Source organism: Gossypium raimondii, chromosome 1 (genome assembly GCF_025698545.1).
Source record: "Gossypium raimondii isolate GPD5lz chromosome 1, ASM2569854v1, whole genome shotgun sequence".
In the NCBI taxonomy this organism is placed as follows: Eukaryota; Viridiplantae; Streptophyta; class Magnoliopsida; order Malvales; family Malvaceae; genus Gossypium; species Gossypium raimondii.
In genome coordinates, this window is record NC_068565.1 from 39,572,176 (window position 1) to 39,596,311 (window position 24,136).

A 24,136-nucleotide genomic window follows, 5' to 3' on the forward strand; every position below is an offset into this window, starting at 1 on the left:
CTTATTTATTACTATGTTCCCAGTTTTAGTGATCCATAATTATATCTTTTATTTTTTTTATGTTTGCGTTCACTTCAGGGAATGCAATAGATTTACTAGGATGAACTTATAAACGTCCCAATAGATTATTTATTTCAGAATCACCATCGCAAATATGCGTGAATTTTAAATTAGAATCCATCTATTAATGTTGTCATGATTAGTCTCCAATTATAATAAACATGATATAATAAATAAAATATAGCAAAATATACCTGAAAATCTTTGACATCATTGTCATCACCATGATCCATTATGAGATTGAATCTTTCAACATCCTGAAGATGAAGTTGTAAGGGTGAAAGTTTAAGATGAAAGAGGAATTGGATTTGGGGGGCGACTTCAAAAGATTTTAAAAGAAAAAAATAGAGAATCATCGTGCTGATAACGTGTTATAAAATAAAGAGAGATGGAGAGAATAAAGAACAAAGAAAATATAAAAGCAATAGAAAATGTACTTTATTGATCAAAAGGATGATTACAATGCTTTATCAGAGTCTCTATTTATAGGCATAAGAAGTATAAAAGAAGTAGATATCTAATTCTAGTAACTATTAGAATTTAAAGTACATTAAAACTTTATCTTGATCATGATGGACATCTACTTAATAAGATATTCATAACAAAAATTACATTTATCTTGACCGTTAAAGTTAACGATCCCCAGTTTTTTTCCAGTTAAAACTATCACATGTCACAACACAGTGCGACATGTGGCGAAAAATGATAAAAAAATAAAAATCAATAAAAGTTATAGAAAAATTACAAAATGCTTCTTTTGGTATGATAATTTTTATAATTCTTTTACGAATTTTATAATTCTTTACATTTTTTATCATTTTCTTACGACTTTATAAAATTTCTATTTTTTTTCTATATTTCTATATAGTTTATAATATTTTTCTAATTTTTAATAAAATTAAATATTTCTTATATTTTTATTAAAATTTAATATAGTTTATAATTTTTATTTTTTTAATTTTTTTTGCCACATGTCATGCTATAGTTGTGATATGTGGTGATTTTAATTAAAAAAATAGGGGCAGTTAGCTTTAACGATCAAATGGCTTTTTGGATGCATTTTAGCAATTGAGTGAAAAAAAAAGTAGGGGCCTAATTGCTTTTTTGAAAATGTTTGAGTGTCTTTTTAATGCATTTTGATAGTTCAAGTACCTAATTGAGTGAAAAACAACAATAAGGGCTTAATTATTTTTTTTTTGAAAATGTTTTAAGGCCTTTTAATATATTTTGAAAGTTTAAGTATCCAATTGAGTGAAAAACAGAGATTTAATTATTGTTTTTGAAAAGTTTGTGAACTTTTTACACCATTTAGCCTAAAAAAAGTAGAGAGATATAATGTCTAAAAATAAAGTAAGGACTTAAATTTTAAATTCTAGAAGATTACAGGGTCCTTTCACATATTTAAACCCTTCAAATATATTTTCCGGTAAGAACTATAATTAAAGTACCACGTGTCGAGTTACTGTGTTCCAAATTAATATAGAGGTCACGTCATGCTACAAGCAATTGCTCCCATAGTTCTTTCTTAAAGAACAAATAAATAAATGCTTCCCCTGACGCTTTCTCTATGCGAACTTAGGAAAGTAAAGCAGGCAACATGAACCAAAAAACATTGCTTTACCGATCGGACGCCTCCCGGTTCATTGCGTTTCCGTTCTCCAAACCCGACGGAAGAGATGCAAAGACCAAATCTTCACGCTGGTCCAAGGTCAGTTCAGAATCGTCATCATCTCCGACCAACGATCCCGATTTTTCAGCTCTCCCTTTCGACATATTAACGAAAATCGCGGCGCCGTTTAATTTCCCGAATCTTCTAGCGGCGTCTCTGGTGTGTAGGTCTTGGGGGGACGCGCTTCGGGCTTTGAGGGAAGCCATGGTACTACTGCGTCAGGGGAAGCAGTTCAAGCACGGTCGAGGCGGTGTTGGACGCAATTTGGAGAAAGCTCTCGTCTCTTTTCTGAAAGGCGCTGCGCGTGGCTCCACGCTTGCCATGGTCGATGCGGGGCTCATTTACTGGGAAAGGGGTCAGAAGGAAGAGGCGATTGCTCTTTATCAAAAAGCTGCTGCCCTTGGTGACGCTGCTGGCCAGTGCAATCTCGGAATTTCATACTTGAACAGTATTTTCTCTTTTTTTTTTTAATCGAAATTCATCAACTTTTTCTCAAATACTAGCTTATAATTTAATGCCATACAGTTTGAATTCTTTTTAACGATATCCAGCACAACCTCTAAATCATAAGGAAGCTGTAAAATGGTTGCATCAAGCTTCAGTTGGGGGCCATGTTCGAGCTCAATACCAGCTGGCCCTTTGCCTACATCAAGGTCTTGGGGTGGAACAAAATCTTCAGGAAGCAGTAAGGGGTTCTTTGCTTACCGGTTTTAATCATATTCATAAATCGAGCGTGTTGTATTTGAGAAAACTCGGATGATAGGATTTATTTTGTTGGTTACTGTTGTTTATCAGGTTAAATGGTATCTAAAGGCTGCTGAAGGTGGATATGTGCGTGCAATGTATAATGCTTCCCTTTGTTATACATTTGGGGAAGGTTTATCACATAGTCGTAGACAAGCGAGGAAGTGGATGAAGAGAGCAGCTGATCGTGGCCATGGCAAAGCCCAATTTGAACATGGACTTGCTCTATTTTCCGTATGTCACTTTCTTTTTTCTTTGTTTAAAAATATAGAGAATAATAGAAACATGTGTGAGATACTGAATGTCTTTTAATTGCAAAAAGTATTTCTCTTTGATATTAGCTGAAAGGAATGTGATTTTCTGCTTATGTCAAGTTGAAGTAAAATGGGGAAATATGATTGAGGGGGGGAAACAGAACCCTTCTTTTTCTTCCGTTTTTTGCTCGTATGCAGACTTGCTTCTGGTTCGAGTTTTTCATTTTTTGTTGGTGTGATTCTGATTATTTCTACCTTCTCAGTGGCAAAATTGTGTGCCTATACCACTATTATATTTATAAGCAGATATGGCTGTGATGATAATATTTGGGCAGGAAGGGGAATTGCTGAAAGCTATAGTGTATCTTGAACTTGCTACACGTTCTGGTGAAACTGCTGCAACTCATGTCAAAAACGCAATTCTTCAGCAACTCTCGGCAACTTCTCGTGACCTTGCCCTGCTTCTTACTGATAATTGGCGTGCTTTGCCTTCCTCCCGATGAGTATACCTACACTGTTTATTGAACTTTCTCATCTAATCCTGTAATTGCCTGTTACTTTTGATTCTCTTGTTATATGCTTGACGAGTGACAAGAAAATTATTAATATATTATGGTGTTGTCTCCTTTTTGTCTTCTGGTTCTAGTGTCATTGATCTTTTAGTAACATTCAAATTGGGTTTTTGTTATTTTTGCCTTGACCAGCGAAAAGGATGATGATAAATGTTTCAATACTTACATTGGAGGATATGAATTTGCACTATTGACCTAAATTTTATATGAAGGTGGGCCTTCCTTAGGCAACCATGGGGTTAAGTAATAACATTATTATTGTATTCTACTTTGTAAAAAAGCCGTTAATGTTTTTCTTATTAAACATGAGGAATAATATAAATAATATTTAAAACCGTACATATATAGAAGTCTATTGTACCTACACTGCGCACCCCAACACTTGTCTTTCAGCGGAGCCGATCTCTTAGTGAGGCATGTGCACCTAGTGGACTTGACTAAACTAGTGTACCTTTTACTCTGTACCATAGGCGAACTTGAATCTGGTGAACCTCACAAAGTACACCTTTGTTGAACATATATGACACATGGGAAGCTAAGAATCAGATTACAAGTTATCCGAAGATGTCATATTTTAAGATTTCTTGCTGGAAGTATCCTTGATCCTGTTGATAATGAGTAGGATCAAATAATTTGATGGGGTAGTTGCTAAACTGTACCACATAGTTTTGGTAACAACAAATGCTGCAACAAAGATAGCAACCATGCTATTGGAAAGGGTGGTTTCAATTTTTTCCATACATAATCTTTTATATAAACGTTAGGGTGCGCGGATGCTAAGATGGAATAACCTTGATAATATGCTCAATGTCCCTATCGCAATATGATGAGCCTCCTTCCGGAACAAAAGGACCAAAATCTTCCACGTCCCACGTTGGATTTATAGCTTGGACCTTACCTGTTAGTCCATAATCCGGCACCCATATTCTAGAAACTATACAATTTTGTTACATGAAATGTGTCAAAGTTAGAGCAAGTCATTCTTGAGAGAAATAAATGAATTTCAAAAATCTTGGGCAAATCCAAAGAAGGTTTCCTGTGCATTCATCACAAAAAATCTCTAGATCCCAATTTTAGGTAGTTGCCAATAAGCACAAGCCAGAAAACACAATATGTGCTCAGGCCACAATTCGTAACTTCAATACCCAGATTTGTTATAGTCTCCCCTATAATATTCCAACCGGCCCATGAATCAGTTATTCCTAAACGAGTTAGGAAGGATATAATGAACATACATTGTCTCCACATTGGGCCAACAATGGGATTGAAGGGATCAAAAACGACTAATTCAAATAGAGCCAACAACTAGCCCAACCAGCAACTAGATTCGTATGCATTATATGAACATAAAGTAAGCGACCGGAATAATTCAATAAGGCGGTATGAATAGATACCAAGGCAAACTCATGTAAGTACTCTTTTATCAACGAAAAATACACTATGTAACTTTATTGCATTGGAATACTCCCTTTTTTTTATGGATTTTTTAGGAGAAAGGATTAATATTTGTTCAAGTACATTAGTGATCAAGGGAGAATTTGGCTCACAAGAAAAAAAAGAAGTAGATCTATTTTATAGCCAATAAGTATTAATATGCGATGGGGTTTGATTTTATTTTTAATGAATGAACGCATCCCTATTTGTTAATCGAAGGAATTGTTGAAAAAAATTGATTCGAAAACAATTTTTTTGTACAAAGAAAAATTAAAATTTGAAAATCAAGTCGGTATGTGATATCTATAGCAATAATTTTTTTTCTCAAACCTCTATTTTCAACTAGATGTCATTTTCGGCTTTCAATCGAACTGCCTTCTCTAATATTATCATATCACAAATTGCTTCAACTGTGGGTTCGAATGAATTCGAACAAACATAAAATTAAAAAAATAAAATTATTTACTTTATTTTTAGTAGGAAAACAAATCTCTTTTCAATAGAAACTGGTAGAATTGTTATTTCGAAAAATGAAATTTATATTCAGACTCACTATTTTTGGGCAGAATAGCAATATATTAAAGTTTTGGGTTTTTTCGTTTCATGTATTAATATGAGGGATCTTTGGGTCTCTTCTGTATCGGGTTTAATTTTAAGTATTTCTTGAACTTTTAACCCAATACTTTATAATTCAAAGCGACTTAATACAAGTTTTTCTATGTTTTAAAATAAATATCATAAATTAATTTAAATAAATAAATAAAATTTTGATTAAGTAATTTTCACAATTCGATCCTAATTTCATTAAAATCATTGTAACTTTACCGTAAAAGAATCTATGAGAAAATATATTTAATATTTCTAAGTTTAACATATTCACTACAAATAACTAATTTAATTTAATTTTGAACTTCAATTATTGAATTAATTAAAAATAAAAATTTATAAATTAATTTTTCAGATCGTCTCTATTTAGTGAGGAAGCGATATTCATTTTCAAATGTTTCTCATTTTTTTCAATTTTACCATTTCTATCGATTTTGTTTATTTAATTTAACATGCAATTCATTTCTAACTTAAATAAGTTAGTGGAAGGATCGATTGGACATAAAATGATTTATTTGTTTCAACTTTTGTTTATTAATTATAGTCTCATTTAGTAACAAAGTCATTCTATTAGGGTATTGTGACTTAACTCTTTTAATCACATACCGTTACGAAAATAACTCGATTAGTACTCGTTCAATGATTTTGTCTAAGTGTGTTATCTTCATAGGATATCATTAATCTCTTTTAGTAAATTTATTTTCAGTATAATCTTATTTTATTTTATACTAATCAAGACATCTTTTTCAATAAAAGTCAATCACTATCAAATAGTAATGAAGTCATTCGTGACAAAAATAAATGACTTGTGACAATGTTTACTTTACATCTATCTCGTAATGTAAATGGGATAATATCATTTACTCGTATTTTGGTGTGAATTTCACTATTGTGAATGACGCTATATATTTTAGAAGTTCTTTATTCAATTTATCAGCTTTCGATTTCTTATCTATTTGAACTTAGGCTTGTGCTTATATTAATGTATACGAGTCATGTATATATTGTTATCCACTCATGATTAAGGTGTATTGTACTATGAACGTCTCAAGTAAATAACTTCATAAATGGATTCGGGATTTATTTTCCTTAGGTTCAGTTAAATGTAATGTCAGTCTAGGCGATTACATCAATGTTTTTATATTCTGGGAGTTATTAGCTTTGATGTTTATATTGGACTTGGTAGATTACATATTAATCTTTCAATCGGATGGTTTATTTTCGATTGGACTTAGGTTCGTTTATTGATATAAATTGTCTTTTCGTATTACGATTGACCACGTAATACCACTTAGTATTAGTTTGAACATTAGGCAACCAGTGAGCCAAAATTTGCTTATATTTTGCTTTGCATAAAAAACACATGAAGACATTATACAAAGTATATTGATGTAATCCATAAATGATTTTATTAACCAACCTGTTCAAAAAATTACAAGTGAACATAGACAAAAATACTATACTTAGGGTACCAAATCCAACAATCACATCATCATTACTGTTAGGAAACCAGATAAAATATCAATGTTAGCAGTATTTTTGAATAGTGATGATGTGATTGTTGGATCTAGTGCCCTAAGTGTAGTATTTTCGTCTATGTACAATTGTAATTTTTTCGAACAGATTGATTAATAAAATAATTAATAGATTACATTAATATCCTTTCATAATGTACTCATGTGTTTTTTTGCATGCTAAACAAAATAGAAACAAATATCAGCTCACTAGTTAGTCTAATGTTTAAACTAATACTAAGCATATTACATGATCAAATCGTAATATGAAAAGATAACTTATACTAGTAGATGAATCTAAACATCTTTAGTCTAATTAGAAATAAGCAAACCGGTTGAAACACTAATATACTGTTTATTAAATCTAATTTGGGAGATGTCTTGTGATGGGCATCGGACTTGATGACTTTTACAAGATAGCGATATAGATGTGACTGGCTGGATTGATAGTAAATCAGATTAGACCCAATAAGAATAGATCCTAAATCCGTCTATAGATTTATTTACTTGTGATGTTTGAAGTGTATCATACCTTAAATCTTGAATGGACTATGTATACGTGACTCGTATACTTTGATGTAAGCTTGAGTTCAAATAGATATGAACCAAAAGCTAATGCATTGGGTATAAGATATGCAGTATACATAGTAGGGAAACTTATAGCCTAAGACATGAGTAAATGATATCTTTTTATTGACATTACACAATAGGTAAAAAGTAAACATGGCATGGGTCGTTCGTTTTTGGGATGAATGACTTGATTACTATTAGATGATAATTGACTTTTCATGAAAGAAGATGTAATGATTATCAATGAGATAAAATATGATCATATTGGGGGAGTGGATTTATCCCAAAAAGATTAATGATATCCTATGAGGGTAGCACACTTATGACAAGGTCATTAGATGAGTATTGGTCGAGTTGCTTTCATAATGGTATGTCATTAGGTAGAGGTTAGTCATTATACTATAATGGAATGGTTTCATGTCTAAATGAGTTTATAAAATAGATGAAAAGTTAGAACTTAATTATACATAATTTGAGGTCTAATCACATATGTATAATCAGTTCCTCATCTAGCTCGTCAAAATATAAAATGAACTTATGTTGAATCAAATGAATAAAAATAGATGAAATGGTAAAGTTGGAGAAATGAGAAGCATTTGGAAATGAATGTTATTTTGTCATTAAATGGAAATGACTTGGAAAATTAATTTATGATTTTTAAATTATTAATTAATTAATTAGTTGAAAGTTTGAAAATGGAATTAAATTAATTGGTTATAGTGAATTTGTTAAATGTAGAAATATTAGATATATTTTCATATATTTTTTACAGTGTCATGATTTTAAAGAGTTAAAATTGGGTTGAGAAAGTTATATAATTTGATAAGTTTATTTATTGATTTAAATTAATGTATGATATTTATTTTAGGAAATAGAAAAAAAATATTTGTTGGGTTGGATTGATTTATAAAGTCTGGACTAAAAAGTCCAAGAAGCATTTATAATTATAGTCGATGCGAGAGAGACCCAAAAGCCCCTAATGCTAATACTTGGAACGATAAAGCCTAGCGTATTTAATTAGGATTGCTCCCCCTCTCTTTCTTAGTTGGAGTAGGATTTTGTTTTTCTATTGAAAAAACTTTTACTAATTCAACAAAGGTTTCATTTCTCTTTATAAATAGATGGCACCTGTATGGTTGAACATATACGATTTTGAGATATTGTTGTTCTCCACGAAATTCAAAAATAATAAGGATCCATTTAGCCAAAAATACATGTGTGACTTGTAAAATTTATTTTTACAAATATGAAAAATAGGCTCAGTTTTCAAAATTTTAATTTTTCGTTGTTCAAAGAAATCATTTTCAAACCAAATTTTTTTCTAACATAATGATGTCATCGCGCACACATCGCTATTTTAGGCACATCACTATCTGTAACTTTTAATTGATAATATTTGGATGGATCAGTCTTGAAGAAGATTAATGTACCTTTCAACTTATTTGACTACCGCTAATTAGTACAGAGTTGTATCGATCCATCTTTCTTTTTAACAAAGAGCACCGGGGCACCACAAGGTAATGTACTAGGACGTATAAAACCGCAATCTAGAAGATCTTACAATTGAATTTTCAACTCTTTTTGCTCCGTTGGCATCATACGGTATGGAGGAATATATATTGAAGTTGTACTCGGGTAAACTTCAATTGCAATTTGAATATTACAATCATGAGTCAATCTTGATAATTCTTCTGGAAAAACATCAGGGAACTCATATATTGTTCGGATTTGGTCTATTTTACTTTTATTCAAGTTCGAGTTAATAATATAGGATAGATATGCTTCACAATTTGATTCAGAAGATTATTAGCTCCAATTGATAAAATAATAAGGGTAGAATCGCTTGATTTTATGCTTTTAACGTCAGTGATTTCACCTTCTAGACTCTGAATAGAGAACTTATTTTTACAACAATTAAATATGAAACCATGCTTAGTCAATAAGTCTATTCCAAGAATGTTAAATGGCATGATCAACAGATCAAATGGGAACGATCTATTTTGGATTTCTAATGGAAAACGATTGTACACTTAACCAATGAGCATAGATTGCCCTAAAGGACTTGAAACAACCATTGCTAGGATTGACATTTTAGATTTCGACTTCCTCAATTTTAAGGAGCTAGAATTAAAATACGAATGCGTAGAATTAGGGTTAATTAAGGCATGAACATGTGTAGAACATAAATGAGCTATACTTGATATAATTATTTTCCTTTCTAGTTCGAATCATAGAAGCTTGAATAGGAGCTCTAGCTTTAGAGTGTTGTGCTACCGAAATAGTTTCTCTCCTCTGACTAGCCTTTACAATAGTGCTACCATGGTGAACTTTTTGACCTCTAATTGTATGAACAGATCTCTGGGTGGTAGTAGGAACATCATTAATATTTTATAGGCGATCACAGGCTAGATGCGTTAAGGATTCACATCGAAAACATGGTCTTATCTTTTTTTGACATTCACTATTGTGCTTCTTCCCACAATGCTCACATGTTGAAATGATCACGTTTCCCGTTAGACCCCTAGCACTGCTTACCACTACTGTTGACTGACCAGCCAAACGTTTTCTGTCTTGTTATCCCGTAGAGTTGATCTCTATGATGTTCGAGACTCTTTAACTTGTTTAAGAAAGGGTTGTGAACTAATGGTCCTGACCTTTTTTTTTTTGAAGGCTTGGAAGCTTTCAGTTAAAGAAAGGTCAACACTTTTCAACCCTTAAAATTGACGAGTTGTAGGCATTAATGCAGTGTGTGAAACAACTCTTACTATTTTTGAAAGAAACCCATAATTGTGTGCAGTAAATCCTTATAACCTCCACCCTCACGATGAGGTTTATCAACTCTGTTTTATTGGGCATCGACTTGCTTAGCATAGTGTATCTCGATCTCTTCTCGATTCTCATCTTTAACAATGTGATCATTACTATTGATTTTTTCTTTAACAATGACTTTTTAGATATTTTTAGCTATAAAATAGAAAAATTCATAATTAGTATCCAAATTTTGACTCAGACTAGACTCAATCTTGCATATACCTTTAGATTCATTTTTGAGCTTGATGTAGTCAAAGAATCGGCTAAACTTGTAGCTCTGATACCATTAAATTAATATTTCATACATGATCAATTCTTGGGTTTGAGCTACCGAATGCCACATTCGTTGTCGGAACAATTACAAACTTAATTTCAATCTAGTTTACAATTTATACTTGTAATTGTGAATAATACATAATTTCTTAGGTCTGGTGCCCTTAGTGTAATATATTCGTTTGTAAACTTGTAATTTTTGAATAGACTGGTTAATAAAATAATATGTGCTTTACATTAATATACTTTGTACAATTGTAATTATGTAATTGTGGCATGCAAAGTAAAATAGAAGTAAATATTAACTCACTGGTTGTCTAATGTTTAAACTAATATTAAGCGATATTATATGGTTGGATCATAATACATAAAAATAACTTATATTTTTGGACAAACCTAAATATGTCTTTAGTCTAATAAGAAACGAGTAAATCGATTGAAAAAATAATACGTCTATCAAGTTCAATTGGGGAGATGCTTTTTCTTAAGCATCGGAGTGGATGACTCCTAGAAGATAGACATAGATGTGACTGACTGGTCTGAAAACACATTAGACTAGATCAAAGAAGAATAAATCTTGAATTTTATGGATTTATTCACTTGTGACGTTCAACATGTGGCATACCTTAATCTTGAGTGGATGATAGGCTATGTATGTGTGACTCATATACTTTGATGTAAGTAAAGGCTTGAGTTAAAGCAGATAAGAACCAAAAGCTGGTGCGTTGAGTATATAACTTTTACAGTATAAAACATTATTCACAATATTAAAATTCAAGTTTCAAGTTGAGGCTAGAAAATGCGAGAGGAGTCTGATGAGATAGCTTGTTGCTAATGTTGGCAAGCGTGACCAACACCCTTTATAAGCAATTGAAAAGATATAAGACTACCAAAGTGATTCTAGACAAACTAGAGGACATGTCCAGATGTCAAGTTGTCTTGACTCAATAGTCGACTATTACTAGTTTGATGAATTCCCAATAAAAGTCTGACACTCCAGTAAAAGACCATATGATTACACTTATGAGATACTTTGCCAAGGTTGCGGATAATGACACAAATTTATTTCAAAACACTTAGATCAAAATGGTGTTTAAGAACTTGTCCAAGGACTTTTCTGGCTTTCGAATCACATATAAGCTTACACAACTCAAGAAGGAATTACAATCCTAAGAGTTGATGTTGAATGACGATCAGTTGGTCTAAAGAGCAACAACAAAAATAATTGTGGCTTCTTTTTCAAAAGGGAAGGGAAAACACGCTAATAAAAGTAAAGCTAGGGTATCTGGGCCACCACAAATGGAAAGGAAGAGAACTAGAAAGCCTAAATACTTATCTAAGTCTAAATGCTTTTTTTTTACAGTAAGAAAATGCGTTTTAAGGCAAACTATAAAAAGTGGAAGGAATACTTGATAGAGGCTTGTTTAGTGGAATACTCATCATGTCACTAGGTCATTGATTTGAGAGCCATTAATCACATATGTGTTTTTCCACAAAGGTTGAGGAGACGAAAGATCTTAGAGATAAGAGTCTATTGTTGCGGATCGAAAATGGGACAACTGTGGTAGTTGAAGCAGTGGGAGATGTACATCTTTATTTTCATAATTTTAGGAAGATTAATTAGAAAAAAAAAATTATATACCAAATTTTAAAATAAACTTTATTTATGTTGTATGTTCATATAAAAACAACTTGACCCCGACTTTTAATGATAATATTGCAATATGTAGAAATCTTACACTTATCTGTAATTGATGAATGTCAAATAATCTCTATTTTATCAACCAAATATGTACACACTGTTAGAGACTGAAATCTTCAATAAAAGACTTCAACATTCTCACTCTAATAAGGTGTACCTTTGCCATTTGAGACTTGATCATATTAACCAAGAAAGAATCATTAGACTTGTGAAAGATGACACTTTAAGTTCTCTTAAAGAAGTTGATCTTTCACATGTGAATCTTGCTTGGAAGGTAAGATGAGTAAGCGATCTTTTAATACAAAAGGAATGAGGATTGTGAAACCTTTAAACTTGTGCACACTAGTATATGCAGCCTTATGACCGTCAGTGTAATAGTATGTAACCTTTATTAATGATTATTCTAGATATGAATATATGTTCATAATGCACTGCAAGAGTGAAACCTTTAATAAGTTTAAATAGTTTCGTGTGTAAGTGGAGAAATAACTAGGGTTACCCATAAAGGCACTTCAGTCTGATTGAGGTAGGAAATATTTATTAGATGGTTTCTTAGGGTGCCTCGTAGAAATCCTAATTAACCACGTTAGGCACTCCTTCAGAGAATGATATGGCAAAGAGAGGAAATCAAAAGTTGTTAGACATGGTTCATTCGATGTTAATTTATTCGAAGTTGTCAATATCCTTTTAGCGATATGTGGTGCAAACGACTTGCTATATTTTGAACGATATACTAGTTAAAGCAGCATCGAAAATTCTATACGAATGGTGACATGACAAGAAGCTGAATTTAAATTATTTAAAGATCTAGCCCACGTATTGGATAAATATGTGAAGAAGTTGGATTTAGAAAAAAAGTGTGCATGTTTGCAGGATATCCAAAAGGAACAAAGGGTGGTCCATTTTATAACCTGAAAGAACATACTATGATAGTGTCTACTCATGGTACTTTCCTGGAGGAAAGTTACATGAATGAATTCAAACCTCAAAGTAAAGAAGTATTCGAGGAACTTTCAGGAAATACACAAAGCCCTGTGAAAATGGTTCCAAAACCAGCTCTTAATAGTAGACCTACAAACAATTAGCAACATAAGGTGCCTTTTCATAATGGGAGGGTCTCTTGTAGGCCTGAGGTCTTTCGATCTGGGGGAAGTGTTTTAAACACTAAGTCTGTTGAATAGGAAGATGATGACCTACCCAAATATGATGAATATATGAAGAGTGTTGATTCCAAGCTCTACGAAATAGCTATAAAGTTGATATGGATTTTATAGATTCCAACTTAATGTGGGAACTTGTAGACTTACTGAAATGGATAAAACCTATAGGGTGTAAGTGGATCTACAAGAATAAAAGAAATGTGGATGGAAAAATGGAAACTTATAAGGCCAAATTTGTAGCAAAAGGTTATATTCAGAAACAAGGTATTAATTATCTTTCTAGTTGCTATGCTCAAGTCAATCCATTGTGGCACCTTTCGATTATGAGATCTAGCAAATAAATGTCAAGACAGTATTTTGGATCGACTATCTTGAAGAGAGTATTTATGATGCAACCCATTAGATATATAACTAAAGGAAATGAGTATAAAATTTTCAAATTGTTTAGGTTCATATATGAACTCAAGAAAATATCCCTTTCATGGAACCAAAAATTTGATCAAGTGATCAAAACTTTTGAATTTAAGCAAAACATTAATGAACCTTGTGTTTGTAAATGTATAGGGGATGGAAAGGTGGTCTTTCTCATTCTAAATGTCGATGAAATTCTACTTATTGGGAATCATTTGAGGTCATTGGCATCGATTAAGCTATGATTAACCCAACAATTTAGCATGAAGGTCTTGAGAGAAGCTAATTTTATTTTAGGTATTTAAATCTTAAAGGATCGAAAGAACAAATTGATAGCTCTATCCTAGTCTTCATAAATAGACAAGATATTGGAAAGTTATGCAATGACGATTCAAAGAAGGGAAATTAACCTTCTGTATTGGGATTTCATCTTTCTTTGGAGGACTGTCCTAAGATAGCAGAAGAAAGAGAAAACATAAGAGAAGTTCCTTATGCTTCAGTAGTAGGAAGTTTCATGTGTGCTATGTTGTGCACACATTTAGATATTTGTTTCTTAGTGGGTTTGGTGAGCCGATATCAGGTAAATCCAAGATCAATACACTAGCAAGCAGTTTAGTGATCAAACCCCAATGTTCGCGCACTGTGGCTGAGAATCAAAATTAAAAAAAATCAATAACATAGCGGTATCTGCGAGTGTGACAGTCATTTGTAATATTTATAAAATTTAAAATGGAACACTTAAAAAGGATCAAACCCAAGAGATTGCCATATTTATAAATGTGTTTATCAAGTTAATTACAAGTTAAGTAATTACTAATCTAATCAAGTTAAAAATTACTAGCGCAAGTTTCAACAAAATATATTTTGAATTATATCTAAATTAACAAATAAAATCGCCAAACTAACTTTCTTCCTTTTTACTAGAAACAATGCAAATGGATTGCAATGATGATTTGATGAGTCATGGATAATTTACAAAGCTAATAAATTTATAATGATCATATTTTTGCTACTCCAAGTTAGGACTGTTCTCTTGCTATCATATTAAATTAGAAGATACCACTTAAGCTCTCATCTTGGTCTCACTTAGGCATATAGACCTTCTATTGATCTCACAATTCGACATAAGTGTATCAAAGTCCTACGTGATAGAATTTCCTCTCAGTCTTATCTATCTAAATCTTCCACTAGAGGTGTTAATTCTAGTGTAATATGCATTAATAAATTTGAAAAAAAACAACCAATCAAGGAATAAATAATAACTTAGCTAAGTAACTCACTCATCAATCAACCAATAAAATAATTCAGCATATGATTAAATTTAATTTCACACAAGCATTTTAACAAACACATAGTAGGCATAAAATATAAAAATAAGGGTTGATAAAATGCTTATTAATAGATAAATATCAAATGAAGTGTGAGCATTTAATACTTCTCCATCCACAATGTTCCAACAAAAATGAAGAAATACAAATACCACAACAAAAACAAAAGAAAAGAAAAAATGGAAAAAAATGGAAAAAAAATGAAAACCTAAACTAAGAATGATGAAACTAAGTAGAAAATGCTTAACCAAAAAAAATATGAAATCAAAATATTATAAAGTAGTATTTATAGTTTACTAACATTTAATCTAACATTGACCATTATGCCCTTAAATGAAAAAAATACTTAATCTTATTTGGACATAAAATTGCCTTTGTAGTTTTTCACCCGTTAGGCAACAATATCGCAATACCCAAAAAAATAACTAAATTGGGAGTCTTGGGATCTTAGTATCACAATACCAATTACTCGGTATCACAATATCACTAGAATTGTCCTTAACTTTGATCATTTCAGCATTGTGAAGGGTATCACAAATTTCATGCCTTAGTATCGTAATACCCTACTTTTGAATGATGATTTCTTCAATTTTGGGCCATTATTGACTTCCTACACCACTTAGACATATCATTAGGTCCCTCATGGCATGCGTGGTCAATCTGGGTCTCAAAAAGGGTGTGGAACTAAACAAAAAAAATTATTAATACTTAGAATTAAAAATCAACAAAAACATATAAAAATACTTAAATTTCTTGAGAATAAGCTCCTCAAGTTTATTGGAGAGCCTAATTTGATGCATCAAATTACGACAGATCATTAAGCATATACTCAAGTATTTTCGAAGAACAATGGATTATATGCTTTTGTATTCTAGATGAGATTTTAATCGAATATATTGATTCTGACTTCCAAACATGTCACAATTTGAGGAAATCAACGTCAGGTTGTGTTTTTTTCCTAAGTGATAGGTCCATTGTGTGGAGAAGTGTAACGCAGAGCTGCATTGCTGATCGCCTATAAACATGTTATCTTTTATAGTAAAAATATCACACAAAAAATATATAAAAGTGTCTGCAAGTATACAAGTCAAATTGTAATATAGTATATGTGTTTACAATGGAACGCATGAAGTATTCCGAGGATTCCACCCAAGGGAGGATGGAATAAATTTATAGAAAATCTTTTTACTATAATAAGTCTAAATAGTAATAACTAAATCGTATATTACGACAGCTCATAAAGTAGATTAATAAGAGAAATTAAATAACTAAAATAAATAAACAAGAAAATAAACAAACGACTTAAATCGATTAAACCAATCAAGAAGATTAACTTGTTTCAGGTTTTGTAATTAACTTCGATTTATGGTTTTAGGGTGGATTAGCTACCGATTAACTAATTATTACCTTCCAACCTCTAACTGAAAATTGATTGGTTGATACTCATTTATCTCCGACCATACTTTCTCAACCAGGATAAACTATGATTTACTCGGTTAGACGTATCTCTCGATCTTGTTTAACTTATGCTTACTTCATAAGGTTGTTAAGCCTACGGTTTAGGAACGCATAATCTATACCAACTAATCTTCTTAAGAAGCCTTAAATTCTTTGTTAATCAGGTCCCCATCCACTCATTAATCTCTCTTAAGGGATTTAGCCACTCATATTATTCATAATCTTAATCTCAATTGAATAAAACATGTAAAGAACATGATTAAATTGAAAGAGAAAAGAAATTAGAATAATCTTGGATTTCAATGTCAAATATAGAATGGAGTACTAAATCTCTCGATCGAAATAATGAATAATGTCACTCACAAAGGTAGATAACGGAAATAATTCAATATTAGAAAAGAATTCTTGGATAGAAATTGATTCCAAGAGGAAAATTAAAGAGTTATATAGAATGGAGTAATAAATCTCTCAATCGAAATAATGAATAATGTCACTCACAAAGGCAGATAATGGAAATACTTCAATATTGAAAAGAATTCTTGAATTGAAACCGATTCCAAGAGGAAAATCAAAGAGTTAATGAAAAAAGCTAAGAAAACTAAATCTAATCCTATTCCTAATATATGAGTGATTTTGAAGGTGTCTAAGACGACTTAGTTACATCAAACCCTAAGGTTTTATTCATAGGAGTGCTGACAACCTGAATGACACGTCTTAAGCCTTCATATAAAGTTAATTGCGCAAATGAAAATAACTCTGACATTTGCCTTGCATGGCATAACACGATAGGTGTTCCAAGCCTTGTATGGCTCGTTTCATGCTTTAACGGCTCAAGAAGCTTGTGCATTACTTGTCCTTTACTCCCACGTCAATTGGGCCTATAATTCATTATCTTACATACTCAATTTAACATATTAACACTACCTAAGGCTCATGTCAACCAAATAGGTCACAACACTCATAAAATGTGTTAAAAAACTTATTTTATTAATATTTAATCGTAACTAATAAATATCGAAAGCATAATATGAAAGACTAAATTGATTAGAAAAAATACGCATTAAGTGTGAAAATAGACTAAAATAACAACTATATTTGACGGTAGGTCAACTGCTCACTCCATTATGGGGGCGAATATGTGGTTGCTTTTAACTTCCAAAAAAGCAATATGGCTTCGAAAGTTCCTCACGGATCTTGAAATCATTTAGGGTATGGGAAAAGGTATCACATTATATTGTGACAGCAGTGTGATAATAGTTAATATTAAGGAGATGAGAAACCACAAGAGAACAAAATATATTCACCGAAAGTATCATATCATAAGGGAGGCAGTTTTAGATGGGATCGTGGATGTATTCAAGGTTGCATCCGAGGAAAAACTTGCGGACCTGTTTACCAAGAATTTACTACCTAGGAGTTTTGAGAAACACGTGAAGAGTATGGGAATGCAAAATATGACTCATCAACTTCACTAGGGCAAATAGGAGATTCTTAGATTTGGTGCCCTGAGTGAAATATATTCGATTGTAAACTTGTAATTTTTTTGAACATATTGATTAATAAAACAATTCATGGATTACATTAATATACTTAGTATAATTTTCCTCGTGAGGTTTTTGCATGCAAAGTGAAATAGAAGCAAATATTGACTTACTAGTTGTCTAATGTTTAAACTAACACTAAGCAGCCATCCTTCGTTTTTTTTAGTGTGCCTTTTCTAAATTCTAATTTCTAACGAAGGGGATTTTTCTTACATTTTTTTAAATAAAATGAAATTTAAAATGAAATTAAATAAAGAGAAGTTTTGGCTCGTTTTCCTATAATTTATAATATAGAAAAAATTCGCTGAACTTATCACACAAACTTTTCATTGATCTATTTTTCATTGGGATTCAATCTAAATCACGATGTCCTTTTTTGTTCCTGAATGGGTTTCATCAAATTTTTATTCAATTTTTTTAGGTTTCTACTCTACTCCAAGTAAAGATTAGCCCGATTTTGATTTGCGCATATAGGACAAATGACCCAATACTACATCTTTTTGCTATGATTTCATTTCCTTTTTATTTTAATTTAATTCCTTTAGCTTTCATGTTTTTCGCAAAATATTCAACGTATTTCTCGGTATTACGTGGTCGGATCATAATACGAAAAGATAGCTTATATTAGTAGAAGAACCTAAACATGTCCTTAGTCTAATAGAAAATAAGCAAATCGATTGAAAGACTAATATGTCGTCTATCATGTCTAGTTGGCGAGATGCCTTGTCTTGGGATTAGAGCATATGACTCTCAAAAGATAGAGACATACATGTAACTGATTAGACTAGCAATACATTGGACTGGACCCAAGAAGAATAAATCCTAAATCTTCTTATGGATTTATTCAGTTTTGGCATTTAAAGTGTGACATATCTTAATCCTGAGTGGATGATGAACTATTTGTGCGTGACTCGTATACTTTGTGTAATGCCCCAAATTTTGGGCCTAGAAGAAATAAGTTTTGAACCAGAAAAAAGTTAGGAGATTGCATATAATTATTTAGTTTGATATAAACTGATAGTTGTATAATAAGACGGGTTTTCAAAAGGTAACCGTTTTCAAAGACACTACGTTTTTGCAATAAATGAGATTTTGGAAAATTTATAACCTTTTAAAAGTGATTAGTTTTTAATGATGCACGCTTGGAAATAAACAACCCATTTTGGAATCACCGTTTAATAATGAAATGATTAATTGATTTTAAAGATTTCAACAACAACAAGTTTTACGCTAAACACTTCAATGTGACACCGCTAGATTCGGCCATAACTCCTACGCCGGGTTTGGGGTGTTGCATTTAGTGGTATCGAAGTCAGATTGCAAAACTCGGCTGTGGAATGAGTTTTCAAATTTTTGGATTTCAAAAGGTTGTTTTTGAATATGTGAAGTGTTTTGAGATACTTCTTCTGAAATGTGTGGCACACCGAGTCTCCAGCGCCTAATCCGTAAGTTTCTGAAACTGTTGTTTGTTTTCATTAAAAAACAGTAGATAGAGATACTGTGATTTCTTAGACACTAGACTGTATTGCTACACTTAAACTTAGAGTTTGTATTTATTCTGTGTGTATTCTGGAAATGATACGCGTGTGATATTCATTCGCTCCGATGGATAGATGGTGTGGTAGGTGCTTGTATTATTCGGATCAGAGTGCGTAGCAGGAGCATAGTGGTGAAGTCTGTGTGGTACGACTATCTTGTTAGTTGGAAATTTCGAGGACGAAATTTCTTTAAGGGGGTAGAATTGTAACGCCCCGAATTTTGGGCTTAGAAGAAATAGGTTTTGAAGAAGGGAACAGTTAGGAGACTGCACATAAATATTTAGTTTGATATAAACTGATAGTTGTAGAATAAGACGGGTTTTAAAAGGTAACCGTTTTCAAAGACACCACGTTTTTGCAACAAGGGAACAAGGGAACTTTTTAAAAGTGATTAGTTTTTAATGATGCACGCTTGGAAATGAACAACCCGTTTTGGAATCACTGTTTAATAATGAAATGATTAATTGATTTTAAAAATTCCAACTACAAGTTTTACGCTAAACACCTCAATGTGACACCGCCAGATTCGACCATATCTCCAGGCCGGGTTTGGGGTATATAAGTAAAAGTCTGAGTTCAAATAGATAAGGAACCAAAAGCTGGTGCGTTGGGTGTATGAGTTTTACAATATGTAGCATCTTTCAAAAAGTAGAATTCTTAGCCTGAGACATGGGTAAATGATATCTTCTCATTAGCATTACACAATTAAGGAAAAGTAAACGTGGCCATAGGTCGTTCGTCTTTGTGATGGACAACTTGATTACCATTTTATAGTAATTGACTTTTCATGAAGGAAGATGTAATGGTTACCATGAGATAAAATGGGATCATATTGGGAGAACGAATATTATCCCAAAGATATTAATGATATCCTATGAGCGTTTGTAATTAACTTCAGATTAAGGTCTTAGGGTGGGTTAGCTACCGATTCACCAATTATTACCTCTCGGCCTTTAACTGATAAATCGATTGGTTGATACTACCTTATCTCCTGACCTTACTTTCTCAACCAGGATAAACTACAATTTACTCAGTTCGGCTTATCTCTTGATCTCATTTGACCTTTGATTACTGCCTAGGGTTTAGGAATGCATAATCTATACCAACTAATCCACTCGAGAAACCTTAAATCCTCTATTAATCACGTTCCCATCCATTTGTTAATCTCCTCTAAGGGATTTAGCCACTCATATTATTCGTAATCTTAATCTTAATCTCAATTCAATAAAACCTGTAAAGTACATGATTGAATCAGAAGAGAAAAGAGATTAGAATAATCTTGGATTTTGATGTCAAATGAAGAATGGAGTAGTAATCGCTCGATCGGAATAACAAATAATGTCGCTTGCAAAGGCAAATAAATGAAATACTTCAATATTTTAAAAGAAGTTTTGATTCAAAATCGATTCCAAGAGGAAAAAAAAGAGTTTATAAAAAGATCAGAGAAAACTAAATCTAATATTACTCTTAAACTACAAGGATTTTTGAAGGTTTCTAAGATGACTTAGTTACGTCAAACCCCTAAGGTCTAGTTTATAGGAGTGTTGGCAGCACAAATCAGGACTTTGGCTCATCCTAGGTGTTCATATAAAGTCAACTGTGTGGATGAAAATAAACCCGACAGACTTGGGCAGCACGTTGACCTATGTCACACCATAGGACTTGCATGGAGCGACACGATTGGTGTTCCATGACTTGTATAGTTTGTTTCATGCTTTTATGGCTGGGGAAACTTGTGCATCACTTGTCATTTGCTTCCACATCAAATGGGTCTATAATTCATTATCCTACACACTCAATTTAACATATTAGCACTACCTAAGGCCTATGTCAACCAAATAGATCACAACACTCATAAAATGTGTTAAAAACATATATTTTACTAATATTTAATCATAAATACTGACTACTAAATACCAAGAACATAATGTAAAATAATAAATTGACAAGAAAACAAGCTCCTTAAGTGTGGAAATAGATCGAAATAACAACCATATTTGATGGCAGGTCAAATACCCCCACACTTAAGTGTTTGCTTGTCCTCAAGCAAACTAAACAAAACAAAATAAAAGCTAAAAACAAACTAAACTGAAAATTAAAAATGAACATGCAATGAAAAGAAAATGTACTTGAACTAGCTTGATACAGGTAATTGGATAGAAATATATTAACCAAACAATGTAAATATACATATCTCTAGAATGATATACAATTGACTCACAATTTCTAAATTTAGATGGATTACTTCACTAAATTACATAGTAAAAAAAATAAAATAATGTTAAGTATAGGTTTCCATTAATACAATCTATAAGTATACAATTATGTTCAAATGAATATAAGTGGTAAAAACATCCAAACTCAGCATAATTTCATCCATATAAAGTACTACTTGAGTCGCATAGGACTTTTTGGCTTGTAATGTTCTACGACTTATTCAAAGAACATGCTCAACAAAACGGTTAAGAAAGAAAGTAGTTTGGCACATGATATTATTCTTGATACTCCCCCGAGTATACATGTAGCTCACCTCATTATATCCACTTTCTTAACCTTTCTTATTTGTCCATTTACTAAGGCATCATATAGTATTCATGAGTACAATCATCTAAGCTCGTAATATTTTTTTGAACAAATGCGAGCATACTTTTTTTCCAACTCAGTTTGCTTTTATTTTATTTTTTCATCGATATTTTCTCGATTGGCATTTTGCCTTATTTTTCTACAAGCTCAAAATTCTTATAATCACTATACCATACAATTCCTTAGTTCACTCAAATATTCTTTTCTTTTGAAACCATCGTGATGTATCTAGCTAATCCCTCAATATCAATGCAAGGACCAATAAATAAATTACCAAATACATTATATAATAGACTTAGGGTTTCATTTACGGTTCATCAAGAAAATGGATTCAAGCTGAAAATAGGTACCAGGGAAAATAATTACAGGATATCTTCTTGGCTAAAAAAATGTCTACCAAACAATGCCTTAGGTTGTCTCTAGGTAATTCAATACATGGATTAAATCAAATAAGCCTATCAAATTCTATAGCCTATAATTTAATTAATCATGCTATTTATATACCTATTTATCATGTGGTATACTTAAAATTTTAATTCTATTCACAATGTAATAAATTGAACTAAGTAGTCTAATATTAAAATTTAGAATCAATTATTATCAAACTAAATTTATAATTTATTCATAAAATCCTATTAACATGCTCCTAACCAATCACTTATATTTCTACAAGCTCAAGCACATAGAAAATACACAACAATAAAAATTTAAAAACTATTATAAAAAAGGAAAATAAAATAAAATAATAGAAAAATTTTAAAATTCTTTCTAAGTCACCCCACACTTTATTCAACACATTGTCCCTAGTGTGTAATTAAAAATACAAAGGAAAGAGGTTACCCGATTAGCATGATTTGTACAATACAATTGGTGGGACTACTCTTTTTCTCAGTTTTGGGTCCATCTTGTATTGCCTTAAAAAATTCTGGGGTTCGCACAAATAAAAATTTAAAACACACAAATATATACAGAGAATACTAAATCCTAAACTAAATCCTAACTAATTAAAAAAATTAACAAAAATTTAAAAATCATTCCAAATGAAAATAATGTATGAAGTTGAAATTAAAAATTTTAAAATGTTCAGAGCTAGTTGGAATCAGTGTTCGACTCCTCAATTATCAGTGCCATGCCCCTTTCGCGCCCCATAAATGCTTTAGTAGCCTACCTTCCCAAGGTCTTGGCTGGGCTATGATAGCTCGGGTCACGGATCACCACACCCTTCCTTGATGTGCAATCCGGTATTCGCTTATAATCTAGTGGCACGATCGGGGTTTCCTCCTCTTGTCATCGTCATCATCATCCTTATCATTGACCCCTTTTTTGCCTAACGGTAGGAATCTCTCAAACATGTTCGAGAGTGGTGCTGGTGTTTGCTATCTATTTTGTTCTGCAATTTCCCATACCTTACATCCATCATGTTTGGCACTTTGAGATGGACACATCTGCGAGTCCCGTCATCTTCGACATGTGAGCTTTACTCTTCCTTTTCATCAACTGGGTATCACCCATATGTTTAGTTCTTTACTCCTTCCCTTGGTTTTTCTTCTATTAGAGCTCAAAGAACTGGCCATATAATATTTCCTCGAGCATGCTCCTCGTATATTTAATGAGTGGCTCAATAGGGGACATGGGAACGTCAGCTCGACGGCATAGAGCGGTAATCAAATATGGGAACTACATACTTTGCTTTCGGCTCCATATGCACTTAAGTATATCATTCTAAATCTAGTAGTAGATGCAAATTTGCTCTCTTTATATTATATAATAAAGTATAATCACTCAATAGGCAGTAATATTAGAAGCATTGTGAGTCGGTGTCAAGCGGGTGCAAATGAATTGCATCCACATCTTGGCCATTGGGAACATGATGGTTGTGTTAAATTTTAGAGGCACCTTGTTATTGGC

The 24,136-nt window shown here is 32.2% G+C and overlaps 1 protein-coding gene across 3 annotated transcripts; it reads left to right on the plus strand.

Annotated features, from left to right (window-relative positions):
• The first annotated feature begins 1,574 nt into the window (after positions 1–1,574).
• Positions 1,575–3,352, plus strand: LOC105785808 (F-box protein At1g70590). 3 transcript variants are annotated; one of them, XM_012611974.2, is made up of 4 exons: positions 1,575–2,177; positions 2,281–2,414; positions 2,525–2,707; positions 3,063–3,352. In XM_012611974.2, the coding sequence occupies exons 1-4, from the start codon at positions 1,658–1,660 to the stop codon at positions 3,228–3,230; spliced, it is 1,005 nt and encodes a 334-aa protein (XP_012467428.1). In that variant the 5' UTR covers positions 1,575–1,657; the 3' UTR covers positions 3,231–3,352. The 3 variants fall into 3 exon arrangements, with proteins under 3 accessions (XP_012467428.1, XP_052489761.1, XP_052489762.1); XM_052633801.1 differs by having other exon boundaries at positions 2,991–3,205; XM_052633802.1 differs by having other exon boundaries at positions 3,034–3,205.
• Positions 3,353–24,136: the final 20,784 nt, after the last annotated feature.

Coding starts and splice junctions, on each gene's coding strand:
- LOC105785808 (XM_012611974.2), top strand. CDS start 1,658: ATGAACCAAAAAACATTGCTTTACCGATCGGACGCCTCCCGGTTCATT. Junction 2,415..2,524: donor AACAAAATCTTCAGGAAGCA/GTAAGGGGTTCT, acceptor GTTGTTTATCAG/GTTAAATGGTATCTAAAGGC. Junction 2,708..3,062: donor ATGGACTTGCTCTATTTTCC/GTATGTCACTTT, acceptor ATATTTGGGCAG/GAAGGGGAATTGCTGAAAGC.